Source organism: Helicoverpa armigera, chromosome 2 (assembly GCF_030705265.1).
Source record: "Helicoverpa armigera isolate CAAS_96S chromosome 2, ASM3070526v1, whole genome shotgun sequence".
NCBI lineage: Eukaryota > Metazoa > Arthropoda > Insecta > Lepidoptera > Noctuidae > Helicoverpa > Helicoverpa armigera.
The window spans coordinates 5,198,416-5,213,138 of record NC_087121.1 but is presented as its reverse complement, the minus strand read 5'-3'; the positions used below and the strand labels follow the sequence as shown (position 1 = coordinate 5,213,138).

The window sequence follows — 14,723 nt, the reverse complement described above, 5'->3', positions numbered from 1 at the left end:
GGCTCGAACGTCGCACCGGTACTTTATACCTATTTACGGATTTCCACCGAGCGTGTTTCAAAGAATAAACGGTCATTACAGTCGGTCGTTGCACACGAAAATTCTTTCGTGTCTATTCAGTCGTATTCCGAAGCAGTTTGAATAGTGCACCAGTGAAAATAATCGCCATAGTAAAGCACAATCGTTGACTGGAAGGGTGCCAAGTCGCAGCGTGCGCGGTGCTACGCTTCCTATGTGTTTCGCTCCAATAGAATTAACAATTTCCCATGCAATCGCCGGCGGGTAGCGGCCGCCCGCTGTCAATGAGTATCCGGTTATTTATAAAAAGATACCATGTTTTATTTACGAAATCTGCCTGCGCGCTCGCGGGAGGCTTCATAAAATACCTGCAGGATTGCGGCATTTAATACTTTATTTGTAGGTAGAAAAACGTAATATGATATTTTGTAATTATAAAATAATATATGTTAATACCAACTTTGAATATTATGATGTTTTACTTAATTTCAATTATCAGGCAATAAATCGTAGCTCTTAATTAATTCCTGCTCAAAGATAAGGGTTCTGTCTGAATTTTAATTGGATTTTCCTGAATTTGATGCTTCGGTCGTGTGTCAGTAACTCAAAATTTATGATATTTTCTTTGTATTCGCATTCACAAGCATGTTGCTGCGTCCACGTAGACAAAGAATAAAGTTCTGTATAAAATAGAGGCTGGCCGCGAGCCAGACATCCCGCGTTGTCAAGAAACGACAAACTTCGTTTAATTTCGTCGCCAATTGACAAATTTTAAATGAAAATTAATTTAAGACGTTAACGAACTTGTCAGCGGATGTTGTTTCAAGTTCCAGGCTTTGACGGGATTAAAATACCACGCCTTTGTAATTACGTCCACAATAACCCTCTTACATTTAATCCCTCTAGAAACCCAAAAGACGGAGCCGTGATGAATTATGCCTAATTTTAATGATACCGCCTCTTTTCTTATTTTGAGCTTCGTGTTGTTTCACACTTGACTTGGCATGTTTTTTCTGCACAATTTGATATGTGGGAGTACACACAACACATCTACACACATTGTACGTTTGCCGCGGTAGTTTTCCGATAGCTTTACGCTGCTCCAAATATCGGACGGAGAGCTGCCTCGTTTTAAGGCAAAACCTTTTTATGCTTCTCGAGGTACGCAGCAACATTTGCTCTTTGCCCATTTTCTTTCTAAAAAGGTTTTGTAATTTTGTTTCTGAGCCTTAGTTATGCTGGTCCGATTTTCTTTGAAACCCATAAAAGGTAAAAGAATAATTAGAAAGAAAATTACTTTATAACTGAACAGAGAATCGGTAAGTACTTAAATATGAGTGCTTCCAAGCTTATATTTACCAAAAGGTTAAAATTCCCTCATTAAAAATAAATACCTATAAGGGTATTCTTTGAGGCTTGATAAACATATTTTTTTCTGAATAAAATATTATAATATTACTTTCCCAGGTAATTGGACATCCGGTATGTTCCGTCAGTCGGCCCTGCTACCAGACAAAACATTGATTTTCTTTTAATATCCTAGTATCGAGTAAATCCCATACACTCCCTGTACAAGGGCCACCTAATTAACATGGCTAACGAATTCTCAATAAGCCCAAAATGACACGATCTTGAATTTTGTGGCATTGAACTCCATTAAAACTAGACTTCAAAACGAAATATCGTCATCAAAAAAATATTGACCCTTGATATGAATTGAACAAAAACATATGACCGTTATTAGAACAAATATCTGAACATTGAAAAGCGACCGCAGTCCTGTATTTTATATCCTTCCCTCATAATATAAGGCTACCCTTAAGTCACGTCACATAAGGAAAAAGAGCGCACACATAATTCAATAAACATCAAAACAGAAGTCGGCTTCCACTAAAGTTACAAACGTTACGACTTACATACGTATATACGTACCTATATATATGCTATATACGAACATACGAGAGTTCATGTGATGCCCTTTAATAATTAACTTAGTTGTAACTTACTATTACCCCTCAGCTTAGTCGTGTAGTGTTGAAATATAAACAAGAGTTTACATACCGTGTTCTGTTTCGTTAAGCAAAAGTTTCGCTTTACTCTTCGCATCAATCCGTTTTTGAACACTAATAGACTGAATTAGTTGAGGATTTACACTCGTGGTTTATGTAGCCCGCAGTACTTTTCTTTGCAGGTTATACCTAGATAGATTAGATAAGTTTCGTATATAAAACAAAAACAGTTTAAAAACTAAAAGCCCGTCATCTTGGGGAGGCCGCCATATTGGATTTGTAACGAGGTTTCTTCGCTAGTCATGTATAGTCATCAGAAATAAGAGCGTGTCCAAAATTGTATCCTAATCAAAGACCGAAATGTGGGGCAAATTAAGATTCCAAGATTTACTTACATACATAGTTAGTTACAAGTGAATCTAAAAATAACAACTTAAAAGTCCTTTAAATAGAATCAATATTTTATAAATAATAAAAAATACATTAGTAGAATCTATGTAAGTACGTCAAATCACCCAATTTGTCTTCTAGTAATATCCATCGCTCGAAAAATAATATATCAAAAACAGTTTGAAAGACATTGAAGGTCTTACGATAATCAAAAAAACTATCTTATTACGAATATTACCAAAGTTATATTTGATATTGAAATGTAGCTTTTTTAGTATAGTTATATGTTCAACTAGCCGCTTTCAAGTGGTTTTACTCGCGTTCCCTAAGAATTCTGCCCGTACCCAGATAAAATACAGCGCATGTTACTCGGGAACAATGTAGCTTCTCGAATAGTGAAAGAATTTTACAAATCGGTTCAGTAGTTTCGGAGCCTTAAGGGTTCAAACAAACACAAAACTGTTTCTCTTTATTACCTATATTAGTATAGATTAGATAATTGTTAGAAAATAAGTATTTTCTTCCTTGCTTTCTCAAAGAATCGAATACAATTTAGACGGACTGATGCCCAGTATCCAGTAGTTTGAAGCAATCAAACAGATAGATAAGTCAAACCCAGGAGTTAACGCGTTGGCTGGCTACCAAGTTCTGCTGCTGTAAATCGCGCTTGATTGAATCGTTTCATATCAATCAACTGGTCGGTTATGGTTATCAAGACTTTTAGGATTTTCATAACATAATCAAGTCATTTTCTTTTACAGATGTCGAGAATGTGAATCTCTGGACCGTGCAGTATAATTAGGTAAGTACATAAATATACTTTCTCTGGCAAATTTTAACAGACTAAATTATTTAAAAAATGGGTCAGTAAAAAAAGATGGTTCAAAACATGCTTTTTATATAAAAAAACTAGTGCACTCATAATTTATCTTATAACTATTTACAAACATATCCAAAAAGGCAACCATTTTACTCGCTCGTTTCAATTAAAAAAACAATACATTTAAAAAAAAACTATGACAGACATATTATAATTAGGGAGGTGCATCCGTTCCTGACACGGGGGTCAGTTGCATTGGGGCCGAGAAACAAGCATGACATATGTTAGATGACGTCATAACATTCCCGTCCCTATAAAAATTAATCAAGGTTACCTTTAGGGTTGTTACCGGTATATCGTTGCATGGGGTTGTACTAAAATTCAATTGATGAGCTGTGTTTAATCATTTTTTTTTTATTCTAATATCATGCCGGATGTCTGAGTACTGTATTAATCAGACAACATACTAAAATATGACTTTATCATTTTATTTTTTGGGTAACATTATCATTTTATTTTTCGGGTTACTTTATCAGCTTATTTTTTGTAATTTTATCAGTCTTCCTTTTACACCCTACTTCCGTTTACATAAATGATTAAAGAGTTATATAGCATTGGTCTGTGCTATTGCTCTCCCTATAAATGAAAAGTATTCTTTGAATAAATAATCTCCATTCATTGCCTTTGATTGCAGATATTAGATAGATAACTCAATCCTGATTACACAAAGAAACAGTAAAAGCGTCCGTAGTAAAACCATCGTTCACAAAAGTGAGTTTTAAAAGAGAGCTTTATAAATTTACCGAAAAAAATGAGGCTTCATTCTAAAAGCAGAGGTCAGGGAGGGTCTTCATAAAAATACTGCTTCCCTTATTACACGCTCTGTAACATTCTTCATTGCATATTTTCATGCTGAACTAGAAAATGTTGGATAAAAACAGTCTACGAGTCTAAAGACTTACGCAATAATGCTAAAGAATATTAATTCTGAAAGTATTTTTGTACTATGAACTTAGTTCTTTACAAAAGGTATTTTTTTGCTATAAAATCATGAATACTGTTTTGTACAAGTTTTTATAGTAAAAGTGAGGCCTTTTGTATAACAGCCTGTAATATAAATGAAAATGTTTACACACTATAATTGATCATTATGACATTACAAAATAATCGATGGATAATTTAACCAAAATATATGTAGCTACTAAATGCAAACGATAAATATAGGTCATTCGATAAGATAATTTTTGACTAACAATACTCCCAAACATATACATATGTATATTGTATACCTACTGCATCATAACACCAACATACATATAAAAATACGGATGATGACGAAAAAATTACAAAATGTAACTTGATCCGTAGGTAAAGATCGCCAAGATTGTTTTGATGGACAAGCAAATGAGCCGGTGTAACTAAGTATATTATAATATAACTAAGTATATTATGATACCCTGTGATGATGCTTGTACCCTTATTACCTGTTGTTGACATAATATTCCAATTATTATTTCTCTAACTTCTTCTTCTACATCAAAACATTTGTAAATGAATATTCGTTTTTCATTTCATAATCGTCAAATTCCATATTTTTATCAAGTCTTTTCTTGGTTTAAAAGTTTCAATCCAATACGTATCAAACATACAAAGTAATTAATTTCTAAATAAGTTTCTTAGCGATTTTCGTCTGTTTTTAATTTCAATTATTTATTTATTTATTTATTTATTTATTCTTAGGAAAGCTTACAGACTAATGACAATTTTAATAACTTACTATATTTCTAATTTGCTAACAACAAGCTTCCGCCAATAAAAGACATAATAGTACTTATAACTATCGTAGACCTCATATAACAACAGTTTTGGAAAAAAAAGGAGTAAACATTAACAATTAAGTGATACAATTTTTTTTTTTTTTTGTAACATTAAAGTATATATAATTATGTAGGTATAGTTTTTGGCAACGCATTAAGGATATTAAAGATCAACATTTATAGACGCGAGTCAATCTTTAAAAAAAAAAAATATTCGCTAATAAACGTTTCACTGTGAGAGCTTTTGTGCAAAAGAGATCTACATCCAAGTCTTCTGGCATATTATTGAATGCATGTGCTGCACGCAAGAGAAAGCTATTTTTTCTATAGTTAGTAGAAACAGAAGCAATCTGCATAAGTGGCCTACGCCTGAGCCCTAGAAGGTTAGTACGCAAGTGTAACTTGGATAATAGTTCAGGACAATCGATCGACCCATTGGCTATATTAATGAAACTCGTTTACTTACTTCTGTAAAGTTTCAAAATGTAACAAACAAATCCTGTCTTAAGACAAAAATACTGTTTTGTAAACAAAAGGAATCTTATAGCGTTGTGTTAAGGTAGAAAATCGAAAAAAACTGCTTGTGTTTTTAATTAATTGACACTTATTTTAAGATTCGTAGATAAGAAGCGAAGTTTTCTAACTAATAGTACAACATACAACTAACTTATTACCCAAATATATACACTTACTATAAATAAAAATATTTAAAAAATTGCATCAAAAAACTCCTCATCGCTGCCCACCGGGAGTGTACCCAAGAGGCTGGCAGCATTGCCACGTTGTATGGCAATGCTTACTTTTTGGCCAAAATAAAAACCAGCCCTTGGGTCACCTGAAGTGTCAGCAAGTCGCTTAGCGATATCCTTATATAGGAGATGAGCACTTGGACCCCACGGCCCGAGGGTTTCAACCCCAAACGGCTCAAAGGTATAGTTACCCACCAGGGTACTATATTTGTGCCGTTTGAGGTCCTCTGCAGCCGCAGCAGCGGAACCAGCACATCGCGCCGAGCTAGGAAGGTGAGATGGTGCAAGAGTATCGACACAGGTCGCGTCCCATACTAAAGACCTACCCATCTTCCACGGGAACAACGACATACCGTCTGGTCTCTTGCCATCGTCGCGTACCAGACCACTGGGTTCTAATATGGCTGGAACGCCGACGGCAACAAGAGCGCGACGGATTATGTCATTGATATTCGCATGCCGTGCAAAACGGCCGGCGCTGCGGCTACATGACAAGCCGTGGTGTCCAAGGCTGCTGACAGCTTCACCACATGGGCAGCGGTGAGGAGAGCAGCACGGAGCACCCAAACGCAAGCAAATAGCTAGCCGGAAAGTGGTGTCATCAAACAAGGTGCCTATGTTTGACGACGGAAGTGCCAGAAGCCATAAACCCGACTCCCATTCGCCCACAGCCAGAAGGCGCGCTCGCTCTGCAGAAGAAATTGACGTATTAATCAGATTATTCCGTGTAGCTCTGCAGAGCGGCTCATCCCACTGTCTCTGAGAGGATGGGTTGACGGTTTTAGTTGTATGTTGTATATATATTTATTATTAAGTTATTGTAAAAAGTTATTTGTAAATTAATGATTCATTCTTCTAAAAAAAAAATTAAATTTTTATACTAATAGTAGAATCGTTTCCAATAAGACTATTTGAATCTAGTATTACTTCAGTTAGGCTAGAGAGAATTTTGTATTTACACATTCTGAACCGATTGACAATATACCAAATCTAATGTAAAGTATAATAGTATCGCATACAAAAACGTACTATAGAATCGAAAAGGATAAAACTACCTAACTAGTTTTCCTAAATCTATAGGGACAACATACACGTGTTCGTACTTTTTCAACATTGTAACGTCGGACTATCTATTTACGGATTTCCCCTAAGGGCCGATCTATAGAATCGTCTCTAGGGAACACAATATTATGTATAACTTTGATGGTTTAATCTCATAACTTCGTCCCCTTGGACGATGACAAAGTGAATTCTCATCATTCTACAGTTAATTATCTACTGACTTGCGCATCGTACTTTTTGACTTTGATAAATATTGAGTAATGACTTAATTTATTCATGGAATTTTTATTAAGATTATGTTTTGATACAGTCACCTACTTTGTTTATTTTTTTCTCATCCGGATATTAAATGCCTATACAACGTGATATGGGTATTAACAATGAGTGATTATTTATCAAATATTTTTATTAGATACATACAGATATATTTTACCTATGTGAAAGTATTGGTATCCAGTTAGGAGCAATTGGTAAATAACCTCGTTCAAAGAAAAAGTTTGCAAATTAAAGAAGAACTCTTTACTTCGGAAGAAAACAATCCATTTCCACTTCAGTTACTAGATACTGAATCCTTTCGTAATCAAATAAATTTCCTTACCCTTCAATCAATGCGAAAACTATTACTGATTTAGAACATTTCTATAAAGAGACCGGAATAAATAACTATGCAAAATCTTGTAGCCTACTGTCCTAAATGTTTAATATTGTTTTGCTTATCATTATACTTTTGTATATCCCATTATTTAAGAATATAAAATTAGACTAGAGAGTGTACCTAAAGTACCGATTACTTTATATACTAAAGCAAAACATCTATACAACCTACTAATAAGAGTCCGATAACATGAAAAGAACGCTTTCCATTTATATTTTGTAGTCGGTGAAAATCATAAGGAAAATTGTTAACAAACTATGGGTAATCATAGCTTCACATACTACTAAAACAAGAACGTAGGTGTAGAAAACTCAACACTCTACGTAAATTAACGCTACCTACGTAACGAAATCAAAACGTTCACCACTTTAAAGGCACTGTAATTTCAGTGGCTCCTTTTGACTACGACCACTGATTTGAAACTCCGGCCGAAAACGTGGAATTCGAAGCCCAAATCTGTACGGTACCCTTTTACGACACACTGTAACGAGACCAACCTTTAACCTTTCATGTTCCCTTAGTCGGACTATTCCGCTGGTTGATTTACGTCCACAAAAGGGGTGTATTTTAGAAATATTTTATAATAGTAAATATGTGTAGTATTGACGGCGGGTTCGCACCCGGCTATCGGGACCCCTACTAAAACTTGGGCTCGTTTATTGTGGGTATAATCATAAATCTCACGCCACGTTATTGGCAACGGCCTAGGGGTTACGTGGGTGGATAATTATGATAACTTAGGGGTAGTTTATATTAGGGACCCGAAAAAATGTGTACCCAACATTATCTCGCGTAATGTTTGGATTATGTGTCATATTTCCTCTTTTGCCGTTTGTTTTAATAACTGCTTTGACTTAGTAAGTTTATAGATATTTTGTGTCTTTATTTTTTCATTGTTCTGTCTGTCAAATGTTATTGTTTGCACCATTGTTTCAGAACACAATTTAATTTAACTTATTTTAGAATAATGTGCACTTTTCTACTCACCACACAACGCAATAAACGCCAAAAACTTCATTTTTACGTAATCAGAAAATCTCATAATTACATAATTTATATAGTCTAATTCACAATAAAATTAAATAAAACTCAGTCACATCATATCATATACATTGACACTGTTAATCGTATCTTTAAAAACAACAAACACACAGTGGCACTTTTTCCATTTTATCCTGGACAAATTTTGAAACACAATTGTTGATATTGGGAATTGTCGAGTTAGTTTAGTAAGTTTACACTTGGCTTACACCACCGTTCGCGCGCGTATTCCATATTTGAGTGGCGCGGGCAACTGAGCCGTGCTCCCAGTCCGAAGGCTGTCCGCCTAATGTCCTTGGTGTTTCCCGCTAGGGCAGCGTCATGCGCACTGTGCACTCCCCTTTAAGGGCCCTTAAGTGGATTAAGTTTTAAAACTTTGACAATTGATAAAATGAGATCCAGTTTGTTTTGATGAAATCGTTAAGTGAAAAGTTGTAATGCCAGGTCTTTATTTGATAAATTAATGCATTCTGGTAAATTGTTAAGTCCGTGTGCCTGGAATATTTTACTACGCTGTTAACCCCTTGTTTCTGAACTGCTCTTAACTGTAAACTTTACAAAAGTCATCAAATATTTAAAAGATAATCATTTTTATTGGTAGCTAAAAGCATTTTAATTTGCGTAATTTACAATAATCATTTATTTTATCTTTTTTCGTAATGCTTAATAGTTATTTTATGTAACAAATCAAATGTTTGTTTGGGTGCTTCTGTAAATAGGTTCATCGTTCTATTTCCACCGTTTCTATAATATACCCTTGGGAGCGTTCATTGTTGGTTTATGAGGTGAAATTTCAGCAATGTGCGCGTTGCAGATTGGTGGTATAGTAAGTTCAACTCAGTCGTGCGCGCGGCCCTATGTGTGGGTAACCCTTGTACATATACAGTGACTTTGTGTGCGTGACAAGAGGTACAGTCGGGTACAAATACAGTTATATACGGCTGTTTAAAGTACAGTTATTACGTAATTTAGTTTATTTATTTATAATGATTCTGTATCGCTACTTGAAAAATCAAATGATGAATTTTCGGATTCGCTACTTTCACCAATATTAATTATAAATTCTGACTCCATGTCAAAATGTCTATAGCATTCTTCTTTTTTCTTTTGTACATGTCGACAAGTATTACCCAACATCCCTTCATCAATTTGACTTAAACGTTCATTTATGAGTTTCATTATTTCCGTCTTATTTTGGTCGACATTATGCGAAGCAATATAATTTTTTTAAATTCCCCACACATTTTGTTTCCATTATTATACTAAATTATAGGTCTTTTTATATTCTTAGTCCACACATTTATTTATTGTCCGCGTACCCCGAGCTAGAAAATATGTAAGGAGTATTTAATTCATCTTAGATATTTCACTTCATTTATTTATTAGATACTGTCAATGTCAATTTGAAAAGCCGTATGAGAAAATAATGATAAACTGTAAAATGTAATAATAAAAAGCTTTGAATGTTGTTTCATTTTTTGAAACGCTACCTGACTCCTTAAAACATTTTCTCCGTGAAGAACTAGACATTTTCGTAACTATACCCATAACAAAAAGCGATGAGAACACGTCATGCTCGGACGACGTCACCACAAAATACATAGGTACAGAAGTCAATCTCATGTATGTACTTCACTTTTCATGCCTAAACTCGGCGGTCGCGCTAGGGTCGTCAACTTTTTATGCGCATAAAACTAACGTGGTAGTGGTACTCGTATCTAATTATTTGATTTCTTGTTGAGAATAAAACAGGAAAAATGAAATATAAACCAATAATAATAAAATATTTAATGTGGCATACATGAGGTTAATAAACACTTTCAACGGAAATTCGTTTGAACGAGATACCGAACTTTTTCAGAAACCGCAATTTATAATTTTGTTATTCATACATATACTTATAGGTACTTACTTATTACTCTTTACTTGCGAAAAAAAATATTTTTGTATGTAATGGGTTGGTACAGTCCCTGATCTAAGCTTGCTTCTACCTACAGAAACCTTGATTTGCGAGTTTTATTTCGTCTACCTTACAACATACTCTCGCCATGAATTATCAACTCCTACTACTTAGTAATAATCTTTGAGGGTAGGTTGGGCGGTTCGCCTGGGCCGACACTAGCAAAACTTATTACGGCATTGGGCCAGAGGCCGCCAGGGCGCTTACCTACCCACCTAACTGTACCTACCTACTGCGTTTATTAAAAGAACCATCGAAATATGAGAAAATAAGTAGGTCCATACTATAGTAGGTAATACGGCAGGCTAAAAAACGACAGTTCACTGTTTATTGTTGTACTAGCTTTTGCCCGCGACTTCGTTCGCATGATATAGTGACTTCCGGCATATTTTTGGTTTGACCAATAGATGGCGCTATATGTCCGGAATAAATTTTATTTTCTATTTTTATATATTTTTTTTGAAATAAAAACTATCCTATGTCCTTTCTCAAGTTCCAAACTATGTCTGTACCAAATTTCACACAAATCGGTTCAGTAGTTTAGGCGTGAAGAAAAGACAGACAGACAGACAGACAGACAGACAGACAGACAGACAGACAGACAGAGTTACTTTCACATTTATAATATTAGTTAGGATTAAAACAACCGTCCACTGAACAATTACATATAATACGACTTTTTTTGTTGCTCCATTATTACTTTTTCTTTTGTTATTAAAATTAAAAATATTACAGTCAAATTACAGTTAGGTATGTATCAAAACGCGTGCACATTTATCTACCTTGTGTGTGACGCGCGTATCTCAAGAAAACGGCAGCCCCGCTCGCACTGTTTTGAGTTGTTTTGAGACAGCGCGTCTGTGAACACGCACACATAGACACCTATGTCTGCGTGACTCGAACGCGCTTTATATGTAGATTGACTTCTGTACCTATGTATTTTGTGACGTCACTGTCACAAGAATGAAAGTTGTATATTTACAAGCCGACGCACACATAGGGCCGCGCGCAAATCTGAGTTGAACTATCTATAATAATGACAGCTTATATCATGTTCTCGTATCGAAATTGAAATGCGACCAAAATCTCACAGATAGATATTTAGTGCACCTATTACCGTGACGAATAAGACGACTTAAATTGAAAGCGAAGATTTTATCTAGTTTCAAATAACTATGTTATTTTCGTTGTCATTATTATAACCATGACTAAGCATAACACATTTTCCAAAAAAAAACAAAACATTGTTTATTTTTATCAGTACAGCTTGTAAAATATAATAATAAGCTTTTTTTATACATTTATAGCCAATTAGGTTGATGGAAATCCTTTTCAGATCCCCATTGGCCAGCCAATAGCTGGTTGTTTCTCTCTTTGTCCTCAAAACCACGTCCCATCGGATATGGTGCATTCCGTACTACAAAGTTTCACGTAGTCGGGAGAGCTTAATTATTCTATGTAACTATGGGATATCTAGGATGATTAAACATCTAGGTGGTGGGATACCTAGGCTGATTATCGTGATCATGTATGATTTCTATTTATTTATTTATTTATGTTTTCTAGATTATGTTTTATAGTGAGTCGTTTTTGTTGAAATGAGACCTACCAGTTCTCCTTAAAATATAAAGCGACCTTATTTGTGACTTTATAAATATCACACTGTGCCTATTAATTGATCAACTTTTAATGCATTTTCACAACACGATTATAAATAATGGGGATGTCAATACGTTAGAAATCGACATTTTCTTTAAACTACACATAATTACTTCCTACGTCTGGCCTTGTCACTTTTTTCATGCCATTATCTGATAGAAATTTGACTTTCAAACCCTTATCACTTGGATTTTTCTATAGAAATTCCTATTATAATATTGTTATTACATCCTTGCGGGTTTATGTTAGCATAGATTTTGTATAAAACTCCAATCATATCTAATATTGGGTCGACCGTTAAAATTAAGTATGGACACGATTTTGTAAAAAATATCATGAGATTAGTGAACACAGTAATATTTTCGGATTTCGGCATACGTATTTGAAACATTTGTTAAAGTAACAACTTGCATGTATAAGTTATGTTCGACATTTTTGAAATGTCATTATTTACATAAGACCTATCAATGAAAAAAGTTGACGACTAATGAAATATGTTTGATTGATTAAATTTTGATATCGCTGAACAAAAATTGAATCATTTCTTATCTACATATGGTTTTTTTTTAATACATTAGTTGATTGATGAGCAAAAACTTTTGCATATACAAAAAATAAAGAAAAAATACAAGCAGTTTTATTTACGACATCGGATAGGTACATTATTCTTAAACAACAATATTCAAAAAACTTGAATATCAATCGTGTGTAAAAACTCCAATACGCGGGAGTGGCAAGCTATCAAACTACAATAACTCCTTGCAACACCCAAGTAAACAATCGGGGAAGGATGAAAAAAAATGTTCGAAAACTTTGAACAAACATTCGACGAGAAGAAAAAAGTAATTTATTCGTCGTACGTCATATTTTTCGCCCCGGGGCCCTCGTAAAGTTTGCGTACATAACGCGTCGGTGTAATAGTAGCATTATCTACGTGACAAAACATTGGTAGACTTCAATTTTGTATATATTTTATGTACTTACCTGCTCCTGTGTCCTTTTTATCTGATGCCTTCGTGGTAAGGCATAACGACGAAATCAGATGACTAGTACATAAATTCGTACGTGATCGAAGATACATTTTTCTTCTTTAATACATACCTATCTGACTGTCTCTCTGTCTATCTGTTTGCAATAGTTCATAAACGGCTGGCTAGGAAGATGGAAGTGTTTTCATCTGTTGATAACGTTGTTGACAATAATTTCATTTTAAAAATAAAACCCCTCCACGTTTGTAAATTTTTATTGCACACAGAGTAATTACTAAAAAGCAGAATTCAAAATAATAAAAATGCCGCGGGACATGAAATCAAACATTGATTTAATTTATAACTGAAGCAGATTTTTTTATTCAATTAATTTATGATACAAAAGAGATTGGATACAAAATGTATTGTTGATACAGTAAATAGCAGCCTAACAACTGCATGGAAGTCTGTAATCCCATTGTATCGATTGCATTCCAGTTTTATCTGGTATTTGCTTTGGGTCAGTGCAACGGCCCGGCCGCTGTTCGCCGATTGTCAATCACTAGGAAATGTGAATAGTTCTTCAATGGAGCCCTGTCAGGACTACTGGCAGTTACGCTCGGTAAAGCCTTGCTGAAAACCAAGAGCTATTTTTGTTTAAATTGTGCTAATTGGAAAGAGAAACGTTCGGTTTGACGTTAACACTCTCTTCAACTCTCCACTGTAGGTTTTATTCTTGACAGTTTTGAATTTTGTATGTTTATGTATAGCAGAAGTATGCTTGTATGCTGTTCTCAATTACATAGATATAAGTAGGTTATTGATTGCTTTAGCAATTAAACTTTTGATTTTGTGAATGCCTTCCTACTTTTTTGAGTACCTAGTCAGGCTCAATAATAGGTAGGTATCAGTACTCAACCCAATACAATTATCGGCTATCAAAAATTGCCACATAGAAAAACTCCAAACGCACTCCCTAGAGATAAGAATGAGTCCCACATTTCACCACAAAAAAAAAATACAAAGACAGAACCCCGTTGTATTATCAGGCTTTTCAAAATATTACTCACTGTATCTATATCAGAAAAAGTTTCCTCTAACTCCACGTGAAGGGGTTGGATTTAGCCGTGCCGGATGCGGCGCTCGGCGAGAACGGTCCGGTTATACGAGCACACTTTATTCGAATGTTAGTGGCCGTAAACCGTCAAGTGCCCTGGTCTAAATGAAGGCGATACATGCAGTATTACACCTGTCCGACTCGCTTTTTATATGCCGTAAAGTCGTGTCCATGGTTGGATTGGACACGAATTGCTTCTATAAGTAATGTTCATTGAAATGGTTGAAGTATTAATTCTATTTGTCTCCCGCGTTCCGTTTTGAGAGAACAATTTGACAAGTATCATATAATGTGTATAAATATGTACCTATACATTTTCTGACTCCCAAGATAAAGGACATAGTTTAGTTTTGGGAACAGTAAAAGTGTACGCTTATGCTATTTTTTAAAGTTTGATTTGAAGAATTATTTTATCTGACTTTCCCTATATAAATGCCCTTATTTGCGCATGTCAGTCC

General features: G+C 34.8%; 1 protein-coding gene across 1 annotated transcript in view; it reads right to left on the bottom strand.

The window, feature by feature from the left end:
• LOC110377187 (uncharacterized) overlaps window positions 1–8,878 on the bottom strand; it is a 42,989-nt gene extending 34,111 nt beyond the window's left edge. Inside the window, exon 1 of the mRNA XM_021335937.3 lies at window positions 8,508–8,878. Within this exon, the coding sequence (XP_021191612.1) occupies window positions 8,508–8,562 (55 nt within the window). The 5' untranslated portion in view covers window positions 8,563–8,878. The remainder of the gene's footprint in view (window positions 1–8,507) is intronic.
• Window positions 8,879–14,723: the final 5,845 nt, after the last annotated feature.